At 22.9% G+C, this 18774-nt stretch overlaps 1 protein-coding gene across 5 annotated transcripts in view; it reads left to right on the forward strand.

Annotated features, from left to right (window-relative positions):
- The first annotated feature begins 3142 nt into the window (after positions 1–3142).
- The window catches only part of LOC114124910 (basement membrane-specific heparan sulfate proteoglycan core protein-like), a 162174-nt gene continuing 146542 nt past the window's right edge, over positions 3143–18774 (forward strand). For all 5 annotated transcript variants that reach the window (XM_050197025.1, XM_050197028.1, XM_050197027.1 and 2 more), the window contains exons 1-2: positions 3143–3222; positions 13070–13316. In XM_050197025.1, coding sequence (XP_050052982.1) covers positions 13224–13316 — 93 coding nt within the window. In that variant the 5' untranslated portion in view covers positions 3143–3222; positions 13070–13223. The remainder of the gene's footprint in view (positions 3223–13069; positions 13317–18774) is intronic.

The following is an 18774-nucleotide window of genomic DNA, read 5'->3' on the forward strand; positions in this document are numbered from 1 at the left end:
GCTACTGATATTACGTTTGCCCTACTAAAGTGAAAACAGTTTTTTTCAGAACCACTAAATTATTAAATAATCTTGGTTCGGTGGAAAGTAGCCGATAAATCGATACCTATTCAATACTATCTTTTATCTCAAAAAATTTGACACAAACACTATATTCAAAATTTCAAACATTAGGTTGTGAGAAGGAAATATTATAGCTATATAAAAATAGGCTTTATAATAACCAGATCTGGTGAACGATGCGATTTTCAATAGTTTACTAGTGGTGAATCAAACGCTTGATCAATGAGCACCAGTTATTTGACTTGTGAATGCCGAATGCGAATACGTCCGCATTTTCTCTCTAAGCTGAACTACTAGGTACCACCAAAATGTATGTATACCTACACAAGAAACAGAAAGTCGAATACTATCAAGAATAATATCAAATGAGCAGAAGCGACAAATGTTCGACTAGCTATTAATTGCTTTCTGGCTTCCACGACTATATGTATTTGATGGATGGTAATGTACTTATGTCTATATTAGCAGTTGTTGGTGGTTAACCTAACAGATATGAGTGCATTTATAAATGTTGTATAAACTTTCAAGAAAAATTTCAAACCAAAATTAAATGATTATTTGGTTTATATAGCTGATAGTTAATAGGGGTGTATTGATACTTAATATAAACTTGATAAAACCTGGTATTTTGTGATGAAAAATAACCAATTTAATTGCACTTTTAAAATAATAATTGTTTTTGAAAAGTAATATTTAAGTGCAATAAGTACATAATATATATAATTATCTATAACAGCTACATACCAAAACACATGGTCCTTAAAAGGGGAGGGGGTTGGACTTAGAGTACAGTGGCTCGTTGAAATAAATTTGTAATTTTCAAAATTGTCATATACTTATTTTAAATTAATTAATATTTTATGATTTATAAATATTGTTATTATGATATTTTAACCTATGATTTAACGATTGAATAATCTAGAAATTATCGTGTAGGTATGTTTTATACTTTTATGTGTATGGAACACCCATATCGGCTGTAATGGGACAATGGGTAGTAACTTTTTTTGATTAGAATGATTTAATTTATAGACATATCCCTTAGGCTAGGTGTCTAAATTGGATTAGTATTGTACAACATCATGTGTCTTATACACTGAATCGTCTGAATCTGGATACGAATTATTTAAAAATATTGAAATAAAAAAACTATTTTGATTCTCAAAATTATTATTATTATTGATTCTTAATCATTTATGGTAAATTTGATCATCGGAAGTTTTATATAGAGCCTGTAAAAATATTTAGTAATGGAGGTTTAAAATTTGATGTATGGGGCATGGGTGAGGGGAGGGTAGGGCTGCCAGCACAGTCGTTGGTAAGTTATCATACTATTATTGATTACAAAGTGTTAAAAAGTAAATATTATTTAAACAACATTTTTAGTAGGAATTGTCTACGAATAAAATATTTAAAAAACGATAAAGGAAATAACGTTTTTTGTAAGACGATTATAATTACAAGTACACTGTACACTTTTAAATTAATTTTACTTTGTAAGACGTTATCAAGGATTTAAGAATATACTTATCCTCATTAGCCATCACTATCTAATTAGAAATTTAAAACAAAATGTATGCATAACATATTATGGTAAAATTATTCTACTATATCATTAATTAAATATACAATATAATATTAAGTATATCAGAAAAGTATTTAATCAATGACTATTTATTATCTATTTTACTTCTATAATATTCTATGACTATACTACTTTTACATCAATTGTAATAAATAATATTTTGACACGTCTCTTATAAGAAGGAAATGGGCCATGGGGTCTCTGAAAGGGTTAACATTTTTCTATACCTAGTGATGGGATGTTGTAGTGATGTCTTTACTCCAGCGCGCTAGCCGCTGCAGGTAAATATTGAATATGCCATGAGCTAAAAATAAAAGAGTTTTCTAGTTGGTAGATGATTTGGTGGATTTTCTTTGCTTTTCCGATATTTTTGATAATTATACTTTTTAGTTTCTCAAAATGTATTTATTCGTTTTAATATTATTGCATCCTTTTTTCTTGAAATGATTGTATATACGTGATGGATGATCACGAGATTCTCACATATGACCATAAAATATAAAATATATTCAATACGATTGTATATTATTAGTACTCATCTTATTATTTATTAACTATTAAGTGCTTTCAATTATTGGTTGACTATAGATGTACTATGACAGTTGATACTCAACAGAATGACTTATATGTAATAACTATTGCTTTTTAGATAAAGTGTACTATAATAGTAACACAAATATTAATAGGAAGTTGTGGTTACAGCTGTTATATAGGTAGTAAGGACGTAAGGCACTTACTTTAATATGTCTTACAAAGACAATGATTATAACGTATAAGTTATAAACATTGACATGAGTAATCTGACGTGTAGTCATCATTCGAATTCACGTTAATGTATATAGGTAGGTACGTTCCAAATGTGCACGGACTTAACATCCAACGGGGTGGTAAATATCCACCATCGATTTTGGACCCACCCGGGTGATATACAAGAATTTTTTCCAAGTGCAATGATCACCCGCTGCGCATTTTGAAAAAAATAATAAAATAAAAAAATGACATAAGAATAAACGAACACTCATCATTTCGATTGACCCCTTTCTATCACTGGAGGGTACAGGGTGCTAAAAATATATATTAAGACGGTGATTTTTTTTAAACAAAAGGATTTTGTATTCGTTATTGGTGGGGGAAACGCTTAGAAAAATCTCACGTACGTAGAAACGTGTGCATGCGTGCGCGTGCGGGCGCCGCCGGTAACCGTCGCTGCATCGCTTGTGTAGAGAGTCACATGCTGAGCCGCCGGCAGTTAGCCCCACGAACACGGACCGTAACAGACGGACCGAACTTCCACTGTTAAGCCGTTCCACGCGTGTGTCTGCGAGAGTGTATGTGTGGTGCACGTGTCTGTGTGTGTGTATGTGTGTTTTTTTTTAAAATAATTTATTTATAACTAATACGGCGATGTAAAATATAATTGTTTGGATATAAATATATAAATATATATATATATATATATATATATACATATATATAATAATAAAATATAATATTATGCAGTATAAGTACTTGATAATTTCGATATTACCAATGTATTATACGTAAATATGTTGTAAATGAATATATGCTACAATGTGAGTATAAAATGAGTTACCAGAACATTACAATTTTCATCCACTTAATATTATAACTTAGAAGATAAAATATTTTCGTTCTTTAAAATGTATTATAACTAATGTCACTATAACAAAACATTGTTTTGGGTTTTTTATTTTTTGAAAGTAGGAACCTAACTTAAGTTTTATAAATTAATTATGATTATATTAATTATTGACCTATTAAGTATTTTTTTTTTTTTATACTAATAAAATAGAATATATTATATTCTTATACCTGTTTTACTAACTGCGTCGTTATTGAAAACTACATTTTTATGAACCAAGAATATAATATTATATAAAACTTAGTGGCTATTTAAACAATACTTTGATTTTGAATCAATATTATGTTTTTATATAACACATGTAAATCTAATATACATGATAGTAAATTAACAAACTGATAATCATCCAAACATTTTATAATACATGGTTATATAATTTCTATTTTAAAGAAATATCTGAAAAAAATGATCTTTCAAGAGAATTCGTTCTAATATTTTTGTTATAAATTATTTTTTTCTGTGTTCCTATTGATTTAAGATGGAATTAGTAATTTATTAAATACTTCATTTCATTTTTCTATTTAAACTATCTTAGTAATAACACTAAATATAAATAATAGAAATTCTATAGGCAAAATAAAATACTATGTATCCCATTTTATGGGTTATTTTGAAATTATAATTATAAAATATACATTTTTTCTACTAACTCTAATGAAATAACTCTAAAAAACATTAAATAAAATAAATAATAAATTTCTATTATTTTTTGAAATTTTAGATAATTTAAGTACTCTAAAAAATTATAATGTTATAAATAGAATTCAGTGCTAAAAGTGTTACAAATGTTATTGTACATGTATATTTATATGTGTAATATATGAATTGGTTTAATTGAATTCAGTTAAAATTGAAGTAAATATAATATTTTAATATGTTAGCTCATAATATTTAGTACCTATTATGAAAATTATTTTAATTTTAAAACCAATATAGGCTTTTATACTACTATACTACTGCAATAAGTTATATTAACTATATAATTTGTATGTTTATAAATATTTACATTTATGTGAGTAAAAGTATAACATATAGTAATAAATTAAAAATAATTTTAGTTATTTAAATTGTACTAAGTATAAATAATACTAATAAGTCTTTAAATTTTTGATGGATCAATTAAAAGATATATTTTAATTAATTATTTGAATCGAGATTACTAATTTTTTTTTATCATTTAACCATCTAATATAGGAACTTTATCAGGCAAATTGTTATCCATTTTTTACAAAAAAAAAAAAAAAAATCACATGGTATATTAATTTTGATATTTAGCTTTTAATTTTATGTAATACTAAACCAACCACATAAAATCACGTAATTATTCTATCGTTTGATTTGCATTTTATTTTATTAAATAACTAGGTTAACATATTATAAGGTTATTTTTTTACATTATACGAAATAACGTTTATATAAACATTTTATCTCGGCATGGTATTAAAATGAAAGAATTGGCAAGAAGTTACGAATCTATTTTTGAATTTTCATCATAAAATTGTAAGTTGTAGTTGTTGCATAATTACGATTTTTTTTAAAATATAATTGCATTGTATATTTGTATGTACAAAAAAAACAATACTTAACATATTGGATATTAAGTATAATATTATTTAATGTTTATTCGTGGTTGATTTATTTAAATAAAATTAGATGTATTATAGTTGATTTATTATTTTTGGCTAAAGCAAGATAAAATTTAAATAAAATTGGCAATATGTACTTCATACAATATCGTTTACATTTCATTATTATGATTACTGGTTTCAATATGTAAAAGAAATACATTAAAAAATTATTTTTTTCTAACCAATTAATTAACCTACACTATTAATACTGTTATTGAAAATAATATAATTTGGTCGAAATAATAATAGCTAAAATATCATTTGTCCTTTGAAGTCTTTCTTTCTTTTAATTAATTTGTTATTATAATTATATATTTATATATATATATATACCTAATTTTAATATTTAAATATATTGTATTATTATAAAAACTAATTTGAAGGCTTAAAACTTCATAATTTTTAATTCATGACCTAAGTGACGGGATATTTACTATATAGCCATATAGAGTCTTATTATTAATGAAAAAAATGGAGGCAAGCATGAATACATTCAAACTATTTTTATAATAAACAATAATAAAATCAAATAAAGTAAATATGATATAAAAATGAGCTAGAATATAATGTCCATTTCAATATTTATGGTTATAGACTAGAAAATAAGTATTTTTCGAATTCGTATGCTATCCGCAGTAATGTTAATTTACAGTATATTTTAGCTTTATTTTCATTAATCAAAAATATTATTTATTGAATAATTTGATTAAGTTATAACTTAAAAGTAACTCAAATTAATAAAGATTTGATTTGATAGAAAGATAGAAAAGTGTGAATATTTTTGGTTTTTATAAATAGCAACTCAATTATGAGGTAACCTCTTTAAAATGTTAGAATGGTTTTTGATAGTAATTCTTGTTTTTTTTTTTGACACTTTAAATAACAAAACTTATCTAATATAAATAACCATTATTTTAGGACATGACATTTATGGAAAACATACTCGTAGGTTTAGATATACTTTAGTTCAGTTGTATAATTACCTAAACATTGCATAAAGCAGTAAAAATTAAAATAGAAAATAAATCAACAAATGTTCGTAAAACGTAATGCCGATTTATCTATCCCTGTTTATTTTCCAATCAGCAATCACACCTAACCACATGTCCACATCACACTGTTATGGGGAGATTGACAATCTCATACCTATTTTTTTCATTTGAATTCGAAGTTATCTATACTTATATCTTAACAAAAATAGAAGTTGATCCAATATCTTGGAATTATTTATTGTTATGAAAATATTAATAAAAACAAATTTCAAAATTAAAATCTAAAAAATATTTTACATTTTCTATTTTTATTTTCAAATAAACCATATTTTATTAGATATGCAAGGATAATGTTAAATAACCAATGCAAATGCACTTTAGTATCAAAATCATGATTTAATATGTGTGATATAATTTTTAACATAAATAATTGATTCATAGGTGTAGTAAATTATATTATTATATTTAAAAAATAAATAATTTACTATTAGTCCTTGGCTGCCTCATATTGTATTTAAATATTTTATATTATTAAATAAATTATTAGGATTAGCATAAAGTATTTTTTATTCAGTGAATATATATTTGTCCAGCGGTGTCCTTTGACTGCTTAATTTCAGAGAGTTATTATAATTTATATAAACTATTAATAAATACATTTATATAGATTCTCGTGTTAAAAAAATGAATGCCCAAAAATATAACCGAATTATATATAAATAAATATATATTATATGAATTACTTATATATATATTATACGAAATGTAATTTAATTTTTATCATTTATAAGTTATGGTTGCCATAAAAGTTATTCTAACTTAATTTTACGTAGTGTCAAACATTATATTATAATATATGTGTAACATAATATACTCATATTATACCCATATGTTGAAAGTTAAAATATTTATACTTTAGTTGTTGAATACTCAGGTGGTACCTATCTATTGTCGAGAGTTTTCCGATTAATGAAAAATTATTCGTTGTTAAATATTAAATCTTTTTCAATCTTGTCATCAGACTTAAAATAGATTGTAAATCATTTTTTTGCATTGTAATTATTGTGTATTATAATTTAAAACAGAGTTTAACTTAATATTATATTTATTAAGTAGGCCAGGCATGTATACAAATAGGGTTTTAGGCCAACTCCTCTTGTTTCCCAAAATTTGTGTAAAATGTATAAATATGTTTTTATGGATAATTACTTAATACTGCTTAATATGTAAGTATATTAAAGCATTAAATTTGACTTTTTATAAATTATGTTAACGAAATAAACTAAAATGTATAAAACACATAATTATATTATAGTTATAACTTATAACAATGACGTAGTATAGAGCATGAGTCAATATTTGATTAATATAAGTAGCTCGGTAGTGATAACTCGAATGCTTATGAAATTATGATGAATGATGATTAATGAATATATTCTTTTAGTATTAATCTAATAAGGCTAAATATAACTAAATAATAAAATTTGAATAGTGTATGCAGTTTGGAATCTAACTAACTAATTTTATTATAGTCTTAGTCTCTATTTCTTTAAGTTTCTTGGATTCCTGGGTAAAGGTTGATATATATAATGATTATAATATGTACTATGCTCAGTACATATTATACATCCAGTTTTTTTTTAACGCAGAACACACGTTATTAGGTATCCTAGTGCTGATTTTTTAAGTGTTAGAAAAAATATTCCAATGTTGGTAGTTTGAATTTTGAATAAGTATAATTAATTTTTCGCAAAAAGGTAACGTACCTTCTCCTTTTTTATAGCTGTGAAATTTTTTTTGTATAATAATCTGAAGAGAAGTACATTGATGAAGATGTTAAAAAATAGCTATAGATTTAATGCTAGTTATTTTTTATTCTTAACTTAGGTATAAACATTTTAAGTTAAGAAAAGAGGTGTATTATTAAATATTATGTAAAATTTTGCTATATATTATATAATATATATATTTATTTTTACAAATTTCTAGAAGTTTGATGATTACGGGTGATTTTTTAACAAACCATTTCTTAATAAACAAAGCAATATGTTGTACATTATATGCGGAAACTAAAAAAAAAAACAGTTCATAAATTGCGGTGAATGTTTATTAATCATGTAGGTGTTTTATTTTAATTGCTTAGAAAAACTAATAAATGGTGTTTTAGATGATATCGTAATATAGTTAAATGTATGAGTATAGATAAAAAACTCATAGATATTATTTCTTGGAATATGTAAAATTATTATTCTGAAGTTAGAACTATATTATTATAATATATCAAAATCATAAGTATATTTTATTATTGGTTACTTCAAATTTCAAAATATTAAACATATTTATTTTACGATATTAAAAACTTAGACATCTAAAATCCATAGAAATATTTTATTTTTATAATAAATGGCATTTCTTTAACTGTGCTGGTTAAATGAGTAGAAAGAGAAATATAACTATTTTTGAAGCCGTATAGTGTTAAAATTAAATTAGGACAAATTAGTATCACACATTCATAGTTTTTAGCAGCCAGCTTGTCAGGCATGTAAGTTACATGTGCGGTCTCTTTTCTAAAACGTTGACATTGCTTGTTCATCGAAACGATGAATAACTGTGGTTTAGGGTCCTGGATACCTATATGGGTAACTACAGCGTTTCGACAATTCCCGGAACAAATGTTTCTGTCATAAAGGTAAAATTTGACTACACATACATAAATACATTGGATAGAATATGCAAAATATACATTTTATCCATATATTGAGTGAATAGAATGTGCTGTTTACAGTCTTGGTAGGAAATTAATGAATTATTATTTATGTAAGATAATTTTTTTAGTCAGTAGTAGAATCAAATAAAACAATACAGTTCAGCATAAAAATGTTAATTTATTTTACTGATTTCATAAGAATGTTCCCGAGTAATTTTGTATAGTTAAGTCAGATAATAATTCTAATTTTATTTTGTAAAAGCACTTATCTAATTTCACTTATTTCGGTGCAGGATGGTATAAACAATCATTGTATTTAAAAAAGATTCATATTGGAGATTTGTTAAAATTTTTAAATTTTTTCATTGTTAATACCGCCTTGATTTTTAGATTTCGAACAAAGTGATGAATTTATTGATTTTACAATGATATGTTTTTTTTTGTTTTTGTGCATGTGTACAGCATGACTTGTTGAAATAATGCTTCAATTTCAAACTTTAGTTTGATGGCTTCCGAAATGTATATTCTTGGTGCATAATATAGGTCAAAAATAAGCATTTTCCAATAGTTTTCAAAAAGATCAGGATAAACAAAAAAAAAAAGTGACAGAAAAACGGGAATTTTTACGTAAAACCAGTTTTTAAAAAAAATCTATTTTTTTATATTATTATAACTTAAAAACCAATCACTGAAAATACTTGAAGTTTTCACCAAATGTTTAAATTAGCGTTATCTATACACAGTTAAAATATTTTGGCTTTTTTGAGCTATTTATAGACAACTGAAATTTTTGATTTTTCTAAGTATTTTTTTTTTTAAGTGTCTGTAAAACAATTTTGGGTGCCCAAAAAAACTTGAAAATTTATTACAAGGTTTTTTTATAAATTTTTCTTATTGTAATTTAAAAAAATTAAAAATCGTTAGTCACAATTTTTTTTTATAAGCGTTTAAGTTCAAATATTGACAGACAATTTACAAGTAATTTTGTAGTTGAAAATTTATAAAAATGTTTGTATTTATATCTAAGGTTAAAAAAATCAACACATGTTTTCCTTCAAATAGCTATAGAGAAACTCGAAGCGCCGTTATAGAAAACAATTTTTTGAGCTTCTGAATTTTAAATTTTTTCGAAATCGCGTAACGATAACGATTTATCCTCAAACGATTTTTAATATATGTTATTATTAAAAAAGTATAAATCATAGATATTTGAGAATTTCATTAGTTATTTAGATTAGCATTTTCTTTACACAATTTAATTTTCAAAATAGTTAGCTTATTTTAATGTTATTTATAGACATTTGATAAGTATTCGTTTTTGTTTAGTTTTTTTTTTTATAAATGTTGATAATTTTATTTTGGCTTATTCAAAATACTTGAAAATTGAATACAAAGTTCCTCATAAGTTAGTTTTATAATGATTTTAAAATTATAAGAATACATTGGCATATTTTTTTTTAGGTACTAGCTTTTTAAGTTCAAATATATACTGACAAAATTCGTCAAAAATATGAATATTTGCAAATTATTTTGTAGTTAAAAATCTATAAAACATTTCGTATAAGTAGCAAAGAATTGAAAATTTAATTCAAGATTTTTCATTAGTTTGGCTTACAATAATTATAAAAGAAGTTGATCATTGAAAATCAAAAAGATGTTATCTTAAGTTTAAATGTTTACTAAATTCAAAATTCACACGTAAAATAACGATTTACAATAAAATAATTTTAGAGTTTTGTGATAGTTAAAAATTACTAATCGTAGAAACTTGAAACATACACCAGTTGTTTAAATTGGTATTTTCTATATAAAATTTAATTTTGGGGTATTCAAGTCATTAAAACATAAATAAACAATCATTTTCACAGCCCACTAGAAAATATATTCTAGGCTGACAAATCATCTCCGCTCAAAATTGTTTTTCGTATACAATGATACCTATCATTGGATTCAAATTTAGCACTCCTATATATAATAGTTAATAGTGATCCACACTGTACCTAATGTACAGCAGAGTGGTATCCACTTGACCTCACTTTTTTTTTTACGTTTAGAATAATATTAAGTTTGAACCGATATACATCAACGAGAATTAGATGAACGCACGAAAAAAGTTTAAAGTTACTGTAGTTTTAAATGTGTCATACTAAACTTTTGAAAAGTGTATTTTTTTCAATTTCAAGTTTTTCCTCAAAAGTATTTTTGTTTCTATTTCAAATGGTCAATTAAGTAAAATACTGGTGTTAATATTTATAAATTATAAATACATTCACTTTTAATTATGAAAAACATTGTATGGTTATTAAATAAAAAATATAATGTCCTAATGGCATGTTGTCAAAATTAAAGTTATTAATTACTTATACCTTTACCTTATACATTATATTAAAATTTTTAATAAAGCAAAAATTTAGGTGCTGATTGATAGTATTTTGTGATATTGTTGTTTTTAGTTTATATTTGAAAAATTAAATTTACATTTCACATTTAGTTTTGTAAATATATTATAAGTTATAACTATTCATTTACTATAGTAATTATTAACTCCACCGATCCAAAATAGTATTACATATACACTGAGCAGCAATGGTGGATTCAAGGTAGGCTGAGAGTCCGCCTCCCCTTTGGAAGTTATATTATACTTGTAAGGTATAAAATAAAATTCCAAATCGTATTTACAAAGTTGAAATGAAAAATTTTGGTCCCGCCCAAAAAAATAAAATCCTAGATCCGCCACTACTGAGCTGTCTGAGCTTGTAATTATTGTTTAAAATTATCATTGAATTACACTTAAATATTTGTTTTTGATAGCATTTGTTTAATTTTAAGAATTAAAATAGTTATAAATATTATTGCTATACACTCGAATAGTAACCATATAATTATATTAGTATAAAAAATATAAAAATATTGTTCATCTGCAACAAAGAATAAAATAAATTACTATTTTCCATATCTTATATCTCAATATATATTATATTGTTGTATTCGTATATAATATGTAGTTTTATAAATAATTTTAATAATTGTTGTTTAAGTTTAATATTTATAATATAAATTATGTAAATTTGAATAAGTATATTTAACATTTTGCGATCAATAAAAATAAATAAGTCGTATACATTTACCAGAAATTATGTTAAAGGCTTTATTAGATCGTTTTTTAATTATTTCTTTAAAAATATATTTTTTTATATAAACTTAGTATAATTATAGCACATATTGAATGTTTAAAAAATTTATTGATTGTAAATTATAGTAAAAATTATGTATATAATAATTCTAAAGAATACAATATTATAAACAGTGAACTTTAATGTTTTTGAAAATCAGAAAATCTTTAATAAATTTATTTAATTATATAGTGTTTATTTTTCGATGTTTAAGCTATTATATATATTATAATTATTTTGTATTGAAGGTATACACTTATATTTTTTATTTACTAATAATAATAATTGATAACCTTACTTAAGACCTATTTATTTCAAATATGTAATTCTTGTAATTGATAACGTATCAATGTATATAAAAAAATGTTTATGTGCATTGTATAATTGCATTAACTTAATATTCATATTTGAATTTAATAAATTGTTAAACATTTAAATTTTAATAAAATATTTATAGAGCTTAAATAGACATAAACATAAACATTAATTACAGTTATGAAAATAGGTATATAAATATGTATTATCTAAAAATACATTGCATTGTTACAAGTGTTTACAAATTGATATCACTATAGGTATTTTTATTTTTTATTAGTAGTGTTTCGAAAAATTATTATTATTGTTTAAAGCACTTAATATTATGGGAGAATGGAAATTATAGGTGAAGTCAGAGTATGAATGAGTTGAGTACTACGTATTATTGCAATTTGTACAAAAATAAATGATATAGACATACGAGTATAGTTAATTTAACATAAAAGATTTTAAGAGTCTAGCTATTTATTGTTGGATATAATATGTCTGTAATTATTATCTGAATTGATAAACTACAACCAAAATGTATTTTGTTTACATTTATTTAATTGCTTTTTAGTATTTATGTTATATTAAAATAATCAATAAAAACATTATAATAGGTAATTTTTATTCCATAATACTTAAATCTCGATTTATTTTACTAAAAAAAAAAAAAAAATAATTATCAAGTCAAAGTATTCGTTAACGTGTATGAAAAATATGTTTAATTTATAATGAAATGTTTTAGTTAATGGTTTGTGTAAATATTTAATCTACTGTTTAATATTTTGACACGAATTTAAGTTTGCAGAACTGATTTTATTTTTGTAATTTTTTAGTAATTATTCTTTATTTAATTAGTTTGAAGTTTTTAAACGATGTTTTGATAAAAATATGTATTATATATATATATATATATATACACATAAACTAATTAAGCAATTATCTCTTTTGTTCGTAGTTAATCGCCGCCCAGGATCGTGTTTAACAATGGAAATTTGAATCTGAAGGCTTTACGTTTATAACCCTCAGTGTTCGTCACTTAAGCAGATTTTGAGAGTGTCCGGGTGACATAAGCAGAAGTTTTAGCATTTTAAGTCAATAACAAGTGTACTATGGTGTATTTACTACACAGAAACCGGATATGGTTATCCGCCGGGCTGTTGGTGTTCATTATTGCTGTGTGCTCATCGACATCCGTACTCCAGGTAAGAAGAATTATTTACACTTCTCTTGTGTTTAATATTAATGTAATAAAATTATTCTGAATACTATATAATATACTTTAACACATATTAATATAAACATATATAATATATATATATTATAGTAGGTATGTATAATATATATTATACTTTATAAACCTATACTTTGAACACTTAATTTATTATAACTTATAAGTACCTATTAGTGTGAGCTATTAATAATAAAGTACGAGTGTATTACTTATTTGAATACAAGGTGTCCTTTGCAACAGTGGCTAATTAATCTAAGAAAAAAACTTAATGAGATTATTTGAATATAATTAAAATAGGATTATTTTAACTAATATACTGTAATATGAAAACTATTACAGTTTATTATTATAGAATATGTATAATTATTACTTACATTTTTTATGTACAGTTTTTATGCTTGTAAATAGGATACGTATAAATTATTATACAGGAGAGTGAATTTTTTTAATATCTCTGTTATCATCATTTGGAGCAGTAAAATTATTAAATTAAACCTTAAGGGTGGTTTATGGAAAAAATTTGAATTCAGTTGTATTTTGAGATTTAAAACTAAATTCGTAGTACTTTTATAAGTAACTTGAAAAAACTAAAAATAAAATTATGGAAAAATGATAATATTACGTAGGTAATATGCTAAGTATAAACAATGTATTATCGTTATTTTAATATAATTGAAAAAAAGTATTGAACATTCCAATATTAGATCCTTTAATTTTAATTGTTTATACACAATAAGAATTTTTCATAATATTAAGCCTAATAGAATAATATAATTATATTTTATAAGCAGTTGAATTTTTGAGGTAACATATTTATTTTTTTGTAAATATTAGAAAACAGAATTCAAGGTTCTTAAGTTGTACTTATAGCATTTTTAAAATATTGAAAATAAATTATAATTTGGAAAAAATTGTAGTTTATCAACGTTATAAATTCGTCAAAACATAACAAATTTGCAAATTAAATTGTAGTCAAACAATTTGCTCAGAACCGTTTCTTGTATGCGATAATTTATTATTGAATTCTTAATTTTTACATATCCATTACGACAGTAGGTTCTTTTGAAACATATTATACCTACACGGCTACACCGACTTTTCTCTATAGAAATAGATGAAATAAATAATAATTTTTTTAGAAATTTGTTAATTTATAATAATGAGTTATTATTCATAACTTTAATAAACTCATCTTACTGTGTTTGTATATTATTTATAGATACATTTGGTTAGGTTATTATCTCATTATAAATGAAAGACGATTAAATGTAAGTATTCCGAATTATTTTACCATCACCTAATACTACGGATTTTTTTAGTTAATATTATATATTCAACTGAAAATTAAAAATATTTGTTTAGTACAATACATTTTAATAATTTCTAATTTTTTGAAAAATAGAACCTGTTCTAGTTTAACATTAACTAATAATGTAACAAATAACTATTTTAAATGGCCTTAGGTTAGTCAGACTTGATAATTTGTTAACGTTATTGTATGTTACTATGTTAGGTACACGTAAACAGGTTTTTAAGAATAACAATATGTATAGAATCATATTATAATAATATAATAATTCTTCTAGTAAAATAATATATATACTGATCTATATTTTTTTTTATAAAATCATAAAAAATTTAATTTAAAAGTAATAATTTGATAAAACATTTTAGTGGTTCGATTTAGTTAAAAAAAATTAATATACATTTTTAATCTGGTGCATATTTAGTATTTTGCTTTTGGCTAATGTTAATAACTCATATGAAAATATTTACTTGAAACTTTATACTTTAAGTGATAAGATCCTCATGAGTATATTATTGAAGAATCGTTACTTTATAATATATTAGAAATCGATTGATATCGGGCCCTCCAGGGAGACAATAGTGGATTTTTCTATTCAATATTGGTATGCAAATGTGTGTTGTGTAACTATAGTATTTCTAAAATATATTATACACGAATTACATTTATTGAGTTTAATTTAAAAGTATTAAATATATAACTATAAAATGTTTTAAAATTAAATTATTTTTTACTATTAATAATTAAAAGAATACGTTTTTCAATAAGATATTATATTATAAGAGTAGGTTAAACCACTTAAAATGTTCATCAGCTAATATTTAATTTTAATCATTAATTTATAAATCATAGTTAAATAATAAATATATTTTAAAAAGTAGTACACATTACATGCATAATAGTATAAATTTAAACAAAATAAATTAACTTATATTTAATGTTGACTATGAGAAAAATGTTGACTTAATTTATATATTTATATAATTTATCATTTTAAAATATATTAAAACTAATATACTTATTGTTCGGTGTTTAAAATAATTATTGCTTATACATAGGTTTTTTTTAATTCGTAGTTAATTTATTATTTAATAAAATTCATTAGGAATATTTTTGATTTATACAATTATAATTTGTTAGTTATCGTTATCAATGAAACTGACATAACTCATAATATTTAATTTATGATACAAAACTGAAGTATTTAAATAATAAATTATCAGTGATATGTTACCGCTTTAAACTATATAGATAAGATATTTTAGAGTTCTTACTATTATCGGGATTATATTTTGAATCAACATTTTGTTTGCTTAAATTAAATGTTTTATTATCTTAATACAACAACGTTATAATGTTGATTATAAACAAAAATAAATGACAGTTAAATATTATAAATACATATAAAATAATTAGTTTTGAGTTTCACCAGAAATCATTTTTTATTAAAAAATGTATTCTGTATGATGATTTTACCTTTAATTGAAAATATTATCTAGTTTGTTGAAAATTTTTTTTTCTACTTAATTTGTTATTCAACCATCATTGGAATAATATAGCATTTTAAGAATATATGCTTTTCATTTTATATAATAATTATTATGTATTAACCACGTACTCTTCTCACTATAACTAAATATTTACAATTATTATTTCATAGTAAAATCTATGTATTTTACATTTTTGAAGTAGAATAATTTTGTTCAAAATAATTGGTAAAAACTAAGTTTTTTTGTTTGCTAGTATCCACCTTTCTGAATATCTACAATATCTACTTCAAAACTTAGCAGGCTTATATTATTTTTAATAAATTGTCTTATATATTACATTGACATAATAAACTAGAATATCATAATAAGTTATGTTAAGTATTTATAAATTATATGAAATATAGCAAGTGTGACTAGTGTGAGATATAAAATTTAAAATTAATAGGAACCTACTATTATTTGTTATTGAAGGTTACTGTACGTTATTCATTACCCCCTTGTTTGGGCACAGAAGACGTTTATTTACCATGATATCTCGTCAACGCCTCTAGCCCAAAAACTTGAATCATACCGGTATTACGAGATGAATTAAAATCCTAAAAGACCACCTACTGGTTTTTGAAACGGCATTGTTATAATTTATAACATATTATATCTAAATATTGGAAACTTCGGTTTTATAAATTCTTCATTAATTTTTATTTTTTAATTAACTATAGAGAGTTTTTCTATATCATATCGTAAGATGTTACTAATATAATATAATATTTGATAATGATAACTATACTTAAACTCTTGTTTAGTGTCTATGGTTAGTGAATAACATTGATATTTTTTATGTATGCTTGGAGATTTTTTAAATGATTTTAAAGGACTTGAAAGTTTTTATCATTTGAATACTGTATTATGTTTGTAGAAAAATTGTATTGATTTTATTGAATAACCAAAAAAAAAAATAAGAATATATTAACGTTAGTCTAAAAATTAAAATATGCTTACTTTAATTGAAAATGTATTTAATACTGAAATAAATAGACAATATATACTATTCTTAAATAATGGTTTTATATATAGTTCATACTTTGAATTAAGTTAAGACTTAAACATTTTATAACTTAAATGAAATTAAGAAAGATTAGTTTATTTTCAATATTTGAACTTTGTGTAAGTTTTTATGTTGGTATTTACATAAAATGATATATTCTTTTGTATAACTTATGTATGTTTTAAATTTGTCTGCATACTAATAAAAAGTATAGTACATCTCAATATCATACTTATAGATTGGGTATAAAACATTCATATAGAAGTTATAAAGTACGTCGAATATGTTTTTAATACTCGTTGTAAAAAGAATGCAAAATTTAAATTTTTTTATGAAAGACAAGTGTAGAAATAGGTGCATGTAGGAATAAATATTTTATCGGAATGTTTTACACACCTTTGAACTACTAGTTCTTAGAATCATCATATAGGGTTTAGATTGATAGTTCACTAAAATCATATAACATTATTTTAATCGATGATTAAGGTTTTATTTTTGACATTTATTAAGTGATTGATACATATATATTAGTTTTAGAGTATAAATTGTTAAAGTGGAATAATGTATAGGTACATATTATTCAGAGTACTTGAGGTTTATGCCCTTGTATTCTGAAGCAATAAAATATTACTAAGCATGAGTTATTGTATTGTTATAATAAAATTCATTTATGGCTACGCAATTTAAATTCAGAAAATATTTTATGGTAAATGGTGATAAAATAAAATAAAAATAATTTGATTATAGTAAACGTATTTGTTTCAAATATTATGTATATCTTATATATATATTTTCATTGATAAAATAAAAATATAAAAATATGTTTTTAATTCGTTATTTATAGTAAAAATATACTATATTAATTATTTTAGAATTACTTGTTATTTTATGAAACTTTTATAATAATATGTTAAAAAAAAGAAAATAATCTTAATGTTTTAAAATTGCATAATGTAAATATGTATAAATAATTTAGAGTTAAATGTATTCTGTTTCAAATGTTTTAAGTTTTTGAAAAAATTTGAGTTTACTTGTATGTTTGTCATGGAGTAGGTATAAATGATTATCAAATACTATCGTACGTCTATACACCTGTAAACACATTTTTAATTTTTATGTAAAAGATATTAAAATGTATTCTTTAATTGATTAATTTAATGAAGTTATATTATATGGTTAAAAAATGATAATTTTTATTTTTGTTTATATTATCTTTTGCGCAGCATTATTCTTAAGTACAAAGTGATTTGTACTTTCTATAAAAAAATTTAAGTATATTGCTGCATAAATTAAGAAATATTTATGTTATTTTGTAGCAATAATTTAAATAAATAAAAGCCACAGCTCTGTATTGTTTTTATAAGTTTTTAAAATATTATTTGAATCTCAACGACCACGACGTAGCATAGGTCACGTAATTAGGAAATAAGTCGTGAGGATTCACGTAAAAACTTTAGTACGATAAAAAAAATCTGGTAATTAATAATAGTTATTTAAAGGCACTAACACTATATTTAGTTACAATAAATTATAAATATTAAAACTAAATTAAATTTATTTAATTAAGCTACCACAATTCGTAAAAGTA

Source organism: Aphis gossypii, chromosome 1 (assembly GCF_020184175.1).
Source record: "Aphis gossypii isolate Hap1 chromosome 1, ASM2018417v2, whole genome shotgun sequence".
NCBI classification, from domain to species: Eukaryota; Metazoa; Arthropoda; class Insecta; order Hemiptera; family Aphididae; genus Aphis; species Aphis gossypii.